The sequence below is a fragment of the Leucopleurus acutus genome (genome assembly GCF_964270905.1).
Source record: "Leucopleurus acutus genome assembly, chromosome: 15".
Taxonomy (NCBI): Eukaryota; Metazoa; Chordata; class Mammalia; order Artiodactyla; family Delphinidae; genus Leucopleurus; species Leucopleurus acutus.
In genome coordinates this window covers 47,816,463-47,832,660 of record NC_139157.1, presented here as the reverse complement: position 1 = coordinate 47,832,660, position 16,198 = coordinate 47,816,463, and the positions used below count along the sequence as shown (strand labels likewise).

The window sequence follows — 16,198 nt, the reverse complement described above, 5'->3', positions numbered from 1 at the left end:
AAAGCAAAGCCTAGTAACACTGGTGCATTGTATGAGGCAGTGAGAAATGACAGTTCACAATGAGGCAGACTTCTCTCTTCAGTGATCAGCCTGCTCGGCCCTCAATGAGTCCGTGAGATTCCGCATTTTATAGGTTGAGCTTCCCACTGGCAGCAACTGAAGCAGTTTATTATGCACATCTGTCACGTGATCCACTTCATCAACCAAATGGAACTGGGAGAATAAGCCACCCTAACAAGGTCCTCAGTACACTCTTAAAAACTACTTACAGATGTACTCTTCCTCCTAGGGGATACAATGCGTTTCCTTGTACGGTGCCACATGATACAGGAAATGCATTATCCCCATCCAAATTCAGGCATACCAGGAGGAAGCCCATGAAAAGAAAGCAGCTCAGAAAAGCACACATGGCTTTTGCAAAAGTCCTGAGAGGGGCTCCTACACCAATTTGTGATAACGGCAGATAAAATCCCAGGCCTCTGAAGCTCAGTTCATTACAAATGCTAATGTCCACACAGGGGAAAGGAAACCACATCACCATCAGCATCGACAAATGTCGCCAATGCTTTTTATTTACGGTTGTCACTGAGTCCCCTCAGCAGTATGCCACATCTCCATTTGTGTTGTAACTTTAACTACGTTATGTGCTTTCACAGCTCGCTAGGTTATGTACCCATAGGTGATTTGTGCTTTCAGACTGTGTCTGGTGAGATGAGCGGCTGCACTTCTAATCTTGAATCTGGAACCATTTTGTTCTCATTCAGATAAGATCGAAGGAATGCTTTTGTAGATGCATCCAGGAACAGTAACACCTGCCATTGTTAAATCTTCCTGTTTCAGCTGGGGTGATCAATTTATCATTCAGTCAGTCAGCCAACAGCTATTTATTGAACACCTGCCACGTGCCAGACACTGTTCCAGGCATTGGAGATATAACAGTGAATAGCGTCCTACCATCAAAAAGATTACATTCTAGACAGGGGGAGGGGGAGACAGCAAACAAGTATGGAATATGGCAGAGTGTGTCAGTCAGGATAGGCTAGTCACTTTGTGGTAATAACAACCCAATCTCAGTGGATTAAAACAACCAGGTTTATCTCTGACTTACACTGGGTGTTCATTGCAGGTCAGCTGGGGGCTCAGCTCTGTGCAGCTTCACTCTGGGACCCAGGCTGCCCGGAGAATCCCCATCTGGAGCATGGCCAGTCTCTGTGGGAGAGGGAGAAGATAGAGTGGTGAACTGCGCACTGGCTTATGCCCGAAAGTGACACACGACCCTTCTCCTCACGTGGCACTGGACAAAGTCAGTCAGGTGGCTGCACCCAACTTCAAAAGGTGAGGAAGTGCAATCATATCATATGTTTAGGAAAATCAGACATACTTGGTGGGCAGAACTGTCCCAATGATGATGATTGCTATGAAGAAAAAAAGCAAGGTAAAGGAGATGGTGTCTGGGGAGCTGGTTTCCACTTACAGAGATGGTCAGGAAAGGTCTCTCTGATATGGTGACATCTGAGGAGAGATCCCAAGGAAGAGAGAGAGGGCCGTTTGGATGGGGTGGGGACAGCATCCTGCAGAGGATACAGCAAGGGCATAGTTTGCCTGGCATGTTTGAGGAACAGCAAGGAAGTCAAGATGGCTAGAGGGGAGCGAGCAAGGGGAGAGCTGTAGAAAAGTAGGTCAGAGACGTAAGAGAGAGTTGTGGGACCCAAGTGGGCACCTTATTATAAGGGCTATGGCCATTGCAGATGTTTGGGTGAAGACATGATCTGAGTTAGGTTTTAAAAGAATCCTGTAGCTGCTGTGAGGAAAATATACCAGGGGGCCAAGGGCTGAAGCAGGAAATAGTTGAGAGGCTCTTGCAATAATCCAAGTAAGATAAGAGAGTGGGTAGTAGTCAGACTCTGGAGAGAGTTTGAAGGTAGAACAAACAGAATTTGCCCATGTATTGCTGTAAGAGAAAGAAAGGATTCAAGGATGACCAGAAAGGTTTGTTTCTTCTAGTAATCCCTGGATACACATAAGGACTACTTCATGTGACTTTTGAGAATCTTCAAATTTGGCAAAATCACATAGCACATAACCTCCCTCCAAAATGAGTTGAGAGTTGAAGAGCCAAGTGGAGAGATGGATGCTGGGTGGTCAGCTTGATTCATGGACCATCTAAGGGACATCTCTCCCACACTGGCCTAATATCCAGTCTCTCTTAGGGTTTTGATCCATGTTACTTTATAAAACCAGAAAAATGAGCTTCATAATTACAAGCAAAACAGGAGCTTCTGACTGAGTCATCCCAACCTCATCCCACTCCTCTGTGAACCTCAGGTACCACTACCAAGAAACTTAGCTATACAACACAAGATCTGTCCTCAGTATATGCTGGTATAGTGGTGTGTCACCAGTTCTCCTAAAAGTAGGTTGAATAGAAATCTTAATAAATACAATAAAATAACATTATGGTGTTCTTCTGAATAGTTTCCCATCTTTCTGCTCACCCTGTCTTCCCATCACATGGTTCTCCCCATTCACCACCACCCATTAAATGGCCACTAGAGCGCCCTACTACACCTGGGCCTTCTCTTATGTCTTCTCCAGCTTAGGAAAGCACAGGTTGAATGCACAGTTTGTCAACTACCGTAATGGAATGAATAAATAAAGGTCATTGCTGTTTTTTGTTTTGTTTTTTTTTTTCCTTGGCCGCACTGCACAGCTTGCGGGATCTCAGTTCCCCGATCAGGGATTGGACCCGGCCCACTGCACTGAAAGCCCAGAATCCTAACCACCAGGCCACTGGGGAACTCCTTATTGCTGTTTTTAAAAACTGTATACTTTTGGTATTTGTAATCAAAAGCATTCGTTCATTCAAAACATCTTCTTGAACTCCTACCATGTGCCACTTCCTCTTCTAAGCACTGGAGACACAGCCATGAATAGAATGTGGAAGTAATACATATTGTTGAAAACTGGGAGAGCATAGAAAAGTATTAAGAAAAGATAAACTTTCCACTAACTCACCACTGAAACATAACTGCTAGTAACACCTTGGTGCCCTGTCTTTTTCCAAGCTTACATATTGTTCCTCCTTGCTCTTTTGAATAAAATTTACAACTCTGGACTTATACAGTACATTTTTTTCTTTAAAAATTATTTCTTCTTATAAAAATAAATCATAGCAGATGCTCAGTAAGTATTTGTTGAATGAATAAATTAATTATAGAAACAGTAAATTACAGAGAAGCAAAAAATTAAAAATGAAAGTCATCAATAATATCACGACTAAGAGATAGTATCACTAGTAATAGTTTGGGTTGTTCAGTATGGTTTTGAATAATCAACATATTTTTACAACATCGCTCCACAATGATTATTTTGTAAATGACAACTTTCTCTTTTTTCCTAATTACAAAAGTAGCATGCCATTGTAGATATTTTGGAAAATATTGAAAACTACAAAAGGAAAAACCAAAAGTTATTTGTGGTCCCACTGTCCTGAGACTACTGCTATTAATATTCTCCAATTGGACTTCCCTGGTGGTGCAGTGGTTGAGAGTCCGCCTGACGATGCAGGGGACATGGGTTCATGCCCCGATCTGGGAAGATCCTACATGCCACGGAATGGCTGGGCCCGTGAGCCATGGTCGCTGAGCCTGCGCGTCCGGAGCCTGTGCTCCGCAACGGGAGAGGCCCGCATACAACAACAACAACAACAACAACAACAAAAATCTCCAATCTTTTCGGAAATTTTTTTCCAATCTTTTTTTTCTTGAGCAGTACAGTAGGTTTGTTAAGAGCCTGGGCAAGTTACTCAGCCTCTCTGAGCCTCAGATTCTTCATCTGTAAAATGATACTAGTAGTACCCACTTTGTAAGATTGGTGTGAAATTTAAATAAGATAAGATACACAAACTGTTTAGTTTAACATCTGACTGACCCATTATAAGTGCTTAATATGGGAACCCTTACCACTTTGCAAGACATTTCTATATAGTTGGTCAGACTGTATACGTGAATTTTTTGTCCTCTTTTTTTAAAGAAAGAAACAACATTCCTCAATCTCATTAAATTTAAAATTCTGAGATGATCTCAAATTTTCAGAAAAATTGCAAGCAAAGTACAAAGATCTTTTCTCCCTTGAAATATTTGAAAGGAAGTTATCAATCCAATTCCTCCATTACCCCTGAATATCATAGCTCACATTCTACAACTCAAACAGAGACATAGCTCAAACAGAGACATTCCCCTACAACTCCAGTGCAAACAGCAAAATTGAGAAATTAACATTGGTACACTGGGGTCTAATCCTCAGACTCCAGTCAAATTTCTCCATACATACCTTATAACAAAAGGATTCCAGTTCCAAACCACACCATGTAATTATTCCCCATGTCTCTCCAGTCTCCTTCAATCTGAAATAGTTCCTCCATCTTTCCTAGACTTTAATATCCTTGACACTTTGAAAGAATATGGGCCAGTCATTTTGTAGAATGTCCCTCATATGATGTTTTCTCATGATTAAGTTATGCATATGTCTTTGTCAGGAATACCACAGAAGTGATGCTGTGTTCTTATTGTATCTTATTAGGTAACATACCTGTTTTGGCTATAACAACCTGTGCTGGACCACCTTCCTACACAGATACGCCTCTCACCCCACCTGGGCTCTGAAATATCCTCTTCATCCTGCCTCGACGCCAACATCTCGCACTAGGCTATGCCTTTGCAAGAACACTCCCTTCACCCCACGTGGGCTCTGAAACCTCCTGCCGGGCTGCCCCTCCCACCCTCAATCCTCAGCCCACCTGGGCCACCCTGCGCTGAGCCATCCTCTCAGCCTGCTTTGGCTCTGACACTGAGCTAAGCTGACCCTCTGCAGGGGTGGCTCTCTTGAGCTGCCTGGGCACTGGCACCAGCTATCCCACTCGTGGGATGCCCTCCTCACTCCACTTTTTGCTCTGACACTGAGCTAAGCTGACCCTCTGCAGGGGTGGCTCTCTTGAGCTGCCTGGGCACTGGCACCAGCTATCCCACTCGTGGGATGCCCTCCTCACTCCACTTTTGCAGTGTTCTAATTCTTTAAAGATTTCTATTATCTATGTATATAGTATCAGTTTTTCCTCAAACTAGAGGTCTGTGTATGTATTATTGATGATCCATCAGTAATAATGTGTTTTCATTTCAATGATGATCTAAAAAAAACTTACATTATAAAATATAAGCATATCTGGGATGTTCGTTTTATAACCACATACTTTTAGTGTTGGTGCTTTGTGTTTAAAATTGGGTTGGTACCACGTGATTGGTAATGTGTCAATATTTAACTTTTAAATTGGTGGTAGTTTTAGATTGGCATTCCTGGCATCAAAATACAAAAACCATCTTGATTTCTGTTCAGTAAAAATTATATTGCGTTTTCTTACCAACTATAAATCTAAAACTGCTCAGTGATGAGATTTATGTCTTTATTTAATAAATTAATTTTGACTTTCCATCATAAAAATAACCATGCTACTTTAATTGTCACAGGCTGATGAAAAAAGAACTGAGCTGGCTGACTTGATACACAAATGATGTACTCATGCAAAGTGAAGGCCAAGTGAATCATGGCACTGGTATAAGTGAAGCTTTACAATAGTTCAAATAGAGGAAAGTAGAGAGAAAACTGAGTCATTACAGGTCTCTTGGTATCATAGGTTGAACTCAAAAGAAGCTAGGCAAAGCAGTCACTTTTTTCAGATTATTGACAGATGTGTTTGTGTGTGTGTGTTTATATGGCATATCAGCTTGCAAATATTCTCCATGAAGGACTTTTGTTAGGAGCTTTTTTAAAAAATAATTATCAATATTATAGTTTGGAGAAAACCATTTTTAGATGAGTTGGACCAATTAAAATAATCAACTAATGGTTTCAAATGAGTAACCTGATGGAAGGAAAAATTATGGTAATGATTGCGAATCAAAGAACTGTCCATCATGCTCATAATCAAATATTTAGGTCAACAATTGAGACATAAAATGCATAAAAGCATCTTATTATGCTTTTATAATTACATGTATGCATTGTAATTAAATCCAACATTGGCTACTTAGTTTCAGCAAAACTTTACCACTTTTACACTAAATTAATGTTTCTTATTTGAATTTATCTGGTGATCTTGTTTTTATCTAGCTTGTTAAATTTGATTTCTTCTTATGGTTTGTTTTAATTGTGGTAAAGAAAACACATAACCTAAAACTTACTGTCTTAACCATTTTTAAGTGTACAGCTTGGTAGTATTGAGTATATTCACACTGTGTGCAACAGACGTCTAGAACTTTTTCATTTTGTGTACTTATAGTTTTTAATGAGCTATAAGTATAAAGCATTTATACCTAATTATACATTGGCACGTATTTAAGGAGCAAGATGATGAAAATTATTTAAGTCAACATAAAAGGTGGTCTCAAGAGAACTTTTTCCTTTTGGGAAAAAAGGAAGAGGTTTAAGAAACACTAATCAATATGGTAATTAACTTCCAATCTAAATGTTTGCTTAGGCCCACCCCTACTTTTCTCCCTGGCTGGACGGTTCACAGTGGACTGGGAGGAAAAGGCAGTGATGCCTCATTTCTTGGAAAATGCAGAGCCAGGGGAGAGCATAGCAGTTTTCCCAACCTGAATTCAAAACTTGCTTTTAAGTAATAGGTATAATATGAACACAATACTGCCTTTCAAATTACTTTTCAAAATAGTTTCAAATCCATTATCCTAATTTTGAGGCCCCGTTGTGAATCTCTAAAGTTAGTTTCCTTTAAAGTCAAACCTCATTGCCAAGTTTGATATGTTATAACTCTAATCGTCCAAGCCAGTGCTGCTTGAGTTTTGCTCCTTAGCAAGATGCTAGAGGGAAGAAGGCTGTCTCCAGATGCTGTGATTGTTCCGAGTCCGCTATGGCCTCTTGCAGGCCTTATTAAGAAAACAAACTGTGCTGATTAGTTTCTCTGAAAAACTAGACGGAAGTTTTCAGCTTAAAAGCTCATATGCTGACCTCTCCTAAGGCTTCATTTTTAAAATGAAAGTTTGTTGTTAGGATTTGCTATTTGACTTTTTAGAAATAAGAAAATATCCAAAGTTCCCATAAGTAATCATTAATTATGAGGTGGAAAGCAAGAAGGAAAGGGCAAGAAAGGAAGGAAAATTTATTATTTACTCTGTGCCAGGCACTATTCTAGAAGCTTTATATCACCCGTCTTACCTTGTCCCGACAACCTCCCTAGGAGTTGGTTCTGTTGTCCCCATTTCAATGGCTGAGACTCTGAGAGGTAAAGTAACTTGCCAAAGATCACGCAGCTTGTAAGCGAACAGGTTTGATTCAAACTCAGGGTTGTCTGATTACCGCTCACTCAAGTATGAAACACGTCAAGACACATCACAGATCAGCTTGGTCAGTTTTCTGCCACAGATTTTGTCTGGGGAAACTGGACCATGCCGATACTCATTCATGGAGAAAGTCTCTCTGCCCATTCCAGCACATTATCATTCTCTGCTCTCTCGCTCAGTTACTTGTATATTTAGCTGACAGACTCAACTTCGAACACTCCCCAGACCCTACCCAACAGAGTGCAGAAATCCCTTTGCTCTCTCGCAGCTGATCCCAGCACCGGCTAGGTTTCTGCTCCCCCAGTTGTGGAGGCTGCAGTGTAAAAAGCACTTCCTCAGCTTGCAACTACAGTACTGTCTGGCGCTTCTTGAGGCACGGGTCTAAGCTGCTGTCTAGAGAGGCCTGATGTATGCCCTGTGGGCTGCACTGTCATTTACTGGTTTAATATGCACACTCTGTGATGCATTTTTATACTTTAAATTCTGTCTCCTAACTCAGATCTCATTTACATGGTGATTTATAGGGCCTGAATATTATAATCTGAAAGGTGTATGTGGAGAGGAGGAGTGAGCACATCTTCTATTTATTAGGAAAAGTCTCCAATCATCTGCTTCTTTGAAAATCTGACCTTGAAACTGCAGAATGAGAGCTCAGTCCCCAATCATAGTGAGGAGCCGGGAAAAGGGACCAGCTGGTCCGTTTGCTTAGCGTCTACTGTACGCTGCCTTGGGTAATCTCTTTTCACATGACGGCCTCTCTCCCCAGTTAGATTTTAAATAATTGGAGGGCAAGAGCATGTATCACTGACCTTTGTGCCAAGCATAAGCCCCTTGCACATAGTAGGCATTTAGTAAATAACTGGATGTTGGTTGCTGATCTGTGACTGACTGCTGCTTAAACCTTCCCATTCCCCACCATACCCCTGACCTTTCTGGTTTAGCTTTTACGTGACAGTTTCATTAGAAATGGTAGCAGGATGGAACCAGAACTTTCATGCACACACTGGGATATCAGAGACTTCTGCTTCACGTGTCTTTTCAAAGAATAAGTATAGGCTAGTATCCAAAGACCTAGTTTAGAATCTTGAATTTTAAAAACTTGACTGTGGGAAAGCCCTGCCCACTCACTTTGGAATGCCCCCACCCCCTCTTAAGCATACTACACAGCATGGTTTAGTGCCTGGACTTGGTGATACCACTTTGCCTGGGAGGGCTAGTGCATGAAACCCTTTCCACACTGACACCACAGCTTAAATTCATTCTTCAGGCAGCCATTATTTTTTCTTATTAGGGTCAAAGATAAGGTGATGTGTGGAGGGGCAGCCGGGGCATCGTCTGGGGGGACAGGACTCTACCAGAGGAGCAGGAGCTGATGCTGGGCATCTCGTTGGAGGAAAGGAGGAGCCCATACAGAAGCAGGGGATGGGGTTTAGGTGCTGTGGAGCATTAGCTGCTGCCCTGACTGCACAGTTCTCCTCAGGCTGGCTGTTTTGCCCAAACCTAGTCTAGAATTGTCCATGTTCTAGGAGCCTCTTATGAATGAGCATCTTGCTTTGAAAATCAATTTGAAGCCAGAGTGGAAGTTTTCTTTTAGTCACAAAGTGAGAGCAATGAAAATAGGACTATCCTGCTGTATTATTTTTGGCCTTGTAACAGTGCAAAGTCAACTTTTCTTTCTGACTCAGGAGCGTTTTATAAAATCTCCACGTTTTGTGTGCATTTCAGACCCGAGAATCTGCCACCCCAGACCCCATTTGAGAGGGACGATTTAAAGTTCAGGGAAACAGCAGCTCTCTGCAAGTTTCTGAGTAACTGAACTTTGTTATAACAACAGATTGGAAGATAGAATCTGTTAATCTCTAAACTCAGGGAACCCTTGACCCCTATCCCGGATAACACAGGATGCTGAAAATTGGCCGGGTCCCTAACTCACCTTCTCACATTTCTCCTCTCCCTGGAAGAATGCAGCTTTTGACCACCGTGCCAGCTTGAGAGCAGGGCCTCCCTGTCACGCCTCCGTGAATGCGTGACCAGGTGGATTTCTGTGCCGGGCGTCGCCTGGAAGGTGGCAAAAGCCAGACGGGTACCTGTGGCCCAGCTGCTGCTCAGCTACGAGGCTGGCAGCCAAGCCGGGCGGCAGCTTCTCGAAAGCAGCCCTTTTGATAACACCGATTACATTTCCCTTGCTAGAGCCTTGGGCTGATTGAGCAACAGCCAGCTTCTCTGGGTAACAAAGAGGAGGGGAAAGTAATCCAAACACAGGTTTTATTATAAAAACCTGGGAGTGAGAGAAGTATATTTATTCTGTAAGATAACACACCTGCTCAGTGCCCAGGAGGCTCATTTCCATCAGTTGCCATGGCAAACTCGTTATACTTCAAGGCCATGTGGCTTTGTTTCCTTTTGAGATCTGGTCCTTGTCCTACCTTTCCTAACAACTGCAACACAATGACATGGAGGCCTGCGACAGCATAATTGATTTCTCCTTCCCTCTATCAACGGTTCACATGTGTTCGGCACAGGACTGAGCCTGCCTCTTCCTTTGAACTCCTGGCTAACCATGAAGGCATGCTTCAGAGAGCCGTCCTCATTAACATTCCAGGTCTCCCTTCCCCGTCAGCGATAAACAAGCCCCGCATCAACGGCCTCCTTCCTTCCAGCTTTACAAATGAGTGGCTCAGTTCCATGTTTCGCTGCCGATCCAGGTGCCCAGGCGCACAATGCGGGGCTAAGAAGCACGCTGGAGAGACTAAAAATAGAACAGCAGTTTTGGACGCATACCAGAGCAGCTACTTCATCTCAACTTGCTTTGCACACTAAGCCTAATGGGATCCATCAGGCATGAGTTCTCTCCCTCTCGCCCTCCCTCTCCCTCTCCCTCCCCGCCGCCGCCTCCCTCACCCCCCCATCTACCGTCAGCACCTTCCTGGTGAAGGGAGCAAAGGAGGTCAGGCCAGGGACAAGAAGCGTGTGCCCTCCTGGTCTTAGTTTACAAGTCCTGGGAGATCTGGGGGCTGCAATTACTCCTTCCGTACAAGCGTTTCTAGAAAAGAGCAGGCAGGTCCAGAACATGGTCACCTTTGCCCAGGTACACTTCGCTCCTCCAAGACTTTCATTGTTCAGCAAAGGCTCAACTATCACTTCCTACACACCCCAGTAAGCGGGACCTAACCCCAGACTCAGAAGCTTCTTGGGCAGTTAAATAGAGAACTACACTACAGTGTTCCTCTTACAGGTCCCACCTGCTTGGCTTGAGGCTAAAGATTTGGGAGCAAATGCACCATCACAGATGGAGGGGCTGTAGCTCACGTGGGTGGGTGGGCAGCACGTGACTGCCCAGGGTCTGCGAAAGCCTCCCACCAGTGATTCTATCTGAAAGCCTTTTGCAATAGAAAATGGAACAAATCAGTATGAAGTTAGGAACATGCTGTCCTGCCTGGGCACCAGGCCTCCCCAGTGCCAGCTGTATTGAATGAGCGAGGCTCCTCTGTGTTGTTGATGTGTCTCCCTTCTTGCAGCCTCCCTCCACCCAAAGGAGAGTTAGCCAGACCCACACATTTCTCATGAAGGGTAATGCAGGTGTTCCAAGCAGCTAAGTATTACTCCAACGAGTACCACTCGTGTAGAATTAGGAGCGGGAGGGAGAAAAAACAGAAAAGAAGAGAGAGGGAAAAATGACTATCGCAGTATTGAAAAATAAAAGCCTTTTCATGGTTGTTGTTTTGGAGATTGGCCAGATACAACGAAAAGAAATCGATCTACTGGCGGGTTTTGTCTGTAAGCTTCTGGAAGGTGTCAAGATCTTTTCAATTGTGCCTTGGTTTCATAGAATAGCAGGATAAAATAAACATGCCAAACTACTTCAAGAAAAGTCACCCTCCGTACAGCAATAATTAACCCCCCCAAAGAATTTCCCACAGAACAAGTTGCAACATGATCGTTTAATCCTCCAGCCACCAGAGGACAGAGGTGCATCTTCCCTCAGCCTTCTCCTATGTTCATAAAGCTCAGTTTACCTCCAGGAGATACTGGGTCATTTGTTGAATAAATCTACCATCAAAACCCAGAAAGTTTTCTAGGTTCACCGAATAAATGTCTGTAGACTGGAAGCCAGGGTGTTCTAGCCCAAGGGTGAGCTTAGCAGAGCCACGGGTGCTCTGCACCTCACTTTTCTCATGCCTAAAACAAAACTGCAGAGGTGCATGATTTCTAGGGTCCTTTCCAGACTGAAGATTCCCTGGCAGAAATAAATGATATGGGAATTAAATTTTCGTTGGTGATTTCATTCATCCTTTCTCGTTTTGGTGGTGGTTTATTTGGTTCGTGGGCCCTTATAGAACGATATACCTTGAAAAATATTGCATAATTCTTCAGGGGGAGAGGCATTTCTTCTTTGTGACATTTTCCCATACTCTAACTTTCCTTCTCTTTCATTTGCCACTAGGAGGTGGGTCTCACTGATTCTTCTTGGTTCATTAAGAAGAAACAGAAAGATCGTGTGTTTTGAGAGACTCTTTCTGGATCATTTCCCAGTGGTCATAGGACTTTGCAATTCATTTGGCAAAGGTGATGGTGACAATGGGGCATTTGGCAAAGTGGCTGAGGTGGCTGATGAAGTGACTGAGGTTAAGAAGGCTCCTGGCAAAACATCATGAAACAGGGTCTGGAATGTTCGAAACGGAGGGCCTGCCTCCCTCGCAGACACGGCTCCGAGAAGAGCTCAGTCTTTAAACAGGTGATTTGTTTAATAGGAAGCAAAGAAAAACGGTATCAACAACAATTCTGGGGGGCACTGAGCTGAGAAAGAGCTAGTCTAATACTGCGATTGTAGCCATGAACTGAGATGCCTTTGAATAATACAGAAATTGAACTAACCAGGCAGATATTCTGAAACCAGTCACTGAAATTAAAAATCACGTTGTAAGTTTTCAGTTAGTCACTAAATATCAGACAAGACTCTAGCCTTGCACTCTGCACACGTCACCCCTAACATCAGTTTAGGTCTGAATAAAGCTTTGAGGCTAAGAGGTTATTTTTACTGAGTCAGCCCTAGGCCACTTCCATCCCCTGCAAACCTGCAGATGAATGCATGAGGACCATTCCCTCATCATTCACCTCGGGGAGGAATAGTGGCTGAGGGCTCAGAACAGGCCTCCAAAGTGAGGAAGGCGTAATAACATCACATTATTAAACCTCCACAAACTAGAAACATTTCAGAGTAATCATTGCTGATGCCACTTTTGTACAACTCTGTGTAGAATCTTTAATGATGGTGTCACCTCCAAAAAAGACAATAAAAAGAGAGGAGGAAGCCTTGATGTTTGTGTCTGGGGTGTTTTCCAGGCACTTTGAGTTAACTAAACAAGCACGTCAGTTTTACCAGGTCCCAAATGCTATGACACTAAAGGTACTCGTCATAAAGTCTTACAAATGAGGACTTCGGGTATACTAGCTTTTCTTTTCTCTTCCTAGTTTTAAAAACAAAGACATTGGGCTTCCCTGGTGGCACAGTGGTTGAGAGTCTGCCTGCCGATGCAGGGGATGCGGGTTCGTGCCCCGGTCCAGGAAGATCCCACAAGCTGCAGAGCGGCTGGGCCCGTGAGCCATGGCCGCTGAGCCTGCGTGTCCGGAGCCTGTGCTCCGCAACGGGAGAGGCCACAACAGTGAGAGGCCCGCGTATCGCAAAAAAACAAAAATAAACAAAGACATTCACTGTACCCAGAAGACATCTAGGTTATAATGTAAAGAAAACTAGTGTTCTTTGCAATTCATCAGCAAGGTTTCTTATTTATAGTTGATAAGTACTCATCTTCCTAAGAACTATGATTTTATTTAGAATCATGGTTGTGTATGGTACAAAGTTGTTTTGTTCAAAAAATTCTACTGCAGGAATAAAGCTTTCAAGATTAAGTTAAAAGGGATTGTTTAACTCTCTAGCCTTAATCCTTTAATACAAAGTAGTCTGTTACATTTGTCTAATATTCTATTTAAGCAGCTTTATTGATGTCCCTGGAAGCACCTGCCTAGATAAATTAATATATATCTATGTCCTTTGAGATAAGTGAAACACAATTTTACAAAAGAGTAAATATTTTATTATTTGTACATGAATCAGTGTGGTCTAAAGACACACAGCATCTGGCTAACTCAGAAAAGTAGCCCAAATTGATGGGAGAGTGTGGTCGTTGACATTTATTGCAATGTCACTTGTACTGTCTACTTGCTAAGTGCTGAGAGCCCATTCTGGACACGTCACACTCTTAGGAGGAACGTGCAGTGGGCTTAAGAAGAAGGGAATGCAGAGCATCCGTGGCCTCTGTTTCAAAGACAAGGTCCTTTGAGGTCTGGGGTGGCTGGGAGGAAGAGACCCTGCAGAACAGGTTTTCTGGGGTGGGAGGGCCCCTCAGGGAGGGACTGAAAACAACAGCCCTGAACACTGCCACACAACCTCAGCCAGAAGAGTGCTCGTCAGAACAGGGGCCCAAACGTGGCATGGCCCCCAGATCTGGGGATGGAGGGAGTCACAAGGGAACCACCTGAAGTGTGGGCAGAGGCCCTCGGGGGGGAGCCACATACTCTTCCTCTCTGAGCAGCCGCAGAAGGATATTTTTTTTATTCTTCGGCCAGCTGTAGACGTGAGTGTTCTGAAGCCAGGTGGGCACATGCTCCTAGGGGAGAGAGAGTGACAGAAGCAAAAGCCATTAGAGAAAAACCTGGACTCTAGATCCCAGATTCAGTTCCCAATTTTTCCTTCATGGGCGTCTCCTACTAAATTCTTCTGGGAGTTGTACTGTTTTGCTTTCGGAAGGGGTTCGAGTGTGAAATGGCTCCGGGTGCAAGCTGTGTAGCTTGTTATGGAAAGCACATGTGTCCAGCATCTTCCTTCAGTCTCCCAGGCTACCTGCCCTTTGCATCTCAGTGTGCTTTTCACCATGATCCCATAAAAGGGGTAGGACGGAAGTCATGCAGAGTGGTGTGAACTCCTCTGTGGCTTCCGCAGAAGGGTGCCAAGGCTTTGGGCTTAATCTAATTCATTATCCTTTCACTCCAGCGACAGGGCTGGCTCACAGAGGAAGCCCACCAGATCCCAGTTATCAGGCAAAAGCAGAACCTGTAAGCCAGGGATTGTGAGGGTGCAGTTTCAGAGTGCCCTCGGGGAGTGGACATTCTGTTGGGGAAAGAAAGACAATGAATAAGTAAAATATATAGTGGGTTCAACGGTAATGCAGGCTGTGGAGAAAAATAAAACAGAGAAAAGGGGTAGCAAGTGCTGGGCAGGGATGAAAGATTTGCAGTTTTAAATAGGGTGTGAGGGAGAGGTCTTACTGAGAAAACAAGCAAAGACGTGACAGAGTCGTGAGTAAGCTTTGTGGATGTCTGGGTCCAGGCAGCTAGGAGAGCCAGTGCAAAGGCCCTGTGGTGGAAGCATGTTTGCCAGTGCGGCCAGAGAAGAATGAATGAAAGAGAGTAGGGGAGGGGTTTTGGAAGTAGAGGGGGCTGTCTCAGATAGGGCCTCAGAGATTTTTCACTGAGTAGATAGGACTCCTTTGGGGATTGCAGGATGAGCTTAGACAGGAGCACCTGCTGTAGGTCAGGCACCATGCTGGGTATTGATGATGCCCAAATGAAAAAGACACAATTACTGCCTTGAGGAGTTCATAGTCTTATGATGGAGTCAAAATGTAACTATTTTCTAGGCCATAACATGCCAAGTGGCCGGGGCAGCGGGGGGGGGGGGGGGGGGGTGCAGTCTGCCCTGAGAGCGGGTAAACAAGGGGACTGTTTGAGGAAGTTTAAAAAACAATAACAAAACCAACTAAAAGCTGGTCTGCTTTTTTCTATCACCATAACGCTCCAGTAATTCTAAACAATTACTCCCAACAGCCCCAGCCACGCACCACTGACTCCAGGTACTATAATTAAGAGCTCTCAAGAGAGGGACTATTCAGTACATCGGCACGGGGGAGGAGAGGCTAGAGGGATTGGGTGCTATGGGGATAAGCAAGAGTTCGCCGGACACACAACCAAGGAAGGGCACGGCAGAGCAGTGGGAGCACAAGTACAAAGGCACAGAAACATGAAAGAGTGGGGCGTGTGTGAGGGCAAGCTGAAACAGACCACCGTGCCCAGGGCGTAGTGTCATCTGTGCGCACGGTGGCGAGAGGGAAGGCCAGGCAGGCAGCACAGCCCTCTTCTGACGGGCCAAGCACGCCATACTAAGGAAGACCGATGTGATCTTGTAGTCAGTAGGAAACCACCACAAAATTTCTAAGCTGGACAGAGACAGAACAGATCTACATTTCGGATGTTCTTCTTTGATGGCAGCACAGGGGATGGCTTGTACAGGGTCAAAGCGGACACAGGGAGACCAGGAAGGACATGTTGCAGTGAGAGCAGTCAGAGCCTGGGCGAGGGATGGAAAGCACACTGTTGGCAGGCTGTGAACTGCGAAACCCCAGGGGTCCCGTTCCCATAAATGGAACCCTCCTTCACCCAGGGCAGAAGTCTCAGTGCAGTCCTGACATCTAGGGATCCTCCAGGGTGGGGCTGGGCCTGAGCTCAGGGTGCCGTGGTGTGGCTCCCAAGATGTTTACTACACTGCTGCCTTCGCTTCTCCAAGCCTGGCGTGGGACCTCAGATGTTTTTGCCCCTGTTCTCCAAATCTGGTGGCCTGCCCTTCAAGTGAAAAAAACCCTCATATGACCCACAGCAAAGTTCCCTTCGGTAACTGTATAGGTTTAATTCCCATATTCTACAGCTTTGAGAGCTGAACTATGTGTAACCAAACATTTCCGTGGAACAGCCTGCAAAAAATGCACACATCTCGACTTTTATGTGCAAGA

The 16,198-nt window shown here is 44.4% G+C and overlaps 1 protein-coding gene across 3 annotated transcripts in view; it reads right to left on the bottom strand.

Annotated features, from left to right (window-relative positions):
- Nucleotides 1-13,427: 13,427 nt before the first annotated feature.
- TRAF3IP2 (TRAF3 interacting protein 2) overlaps nucleotides 13,428-16,198 on the bottom strand; it is a 41,349-nt gene continuing 38,578 nt past the window's right edge. For 2 of the 3 annotated variants that reach the window (XM_082855633.1, XM_082855634.1), the window contains exon 9: nucleotides 13,428-14,023. In XM_082855633.1, the coding sequence (XP_082711759.1) occupies nucleotides 13,877-14,023 (147 nt within the window). In that variant the 3' untranslated portion in view covers nucleotides 13,428-13,876. Of the gene's footprint in view, nucleotides 14,024-14,466; nucleotides 14,524-16,198 lie in introns of all 3 variants that reach the window. The other variant, XM_082855635.1, reaches the window with a different exon arrangement.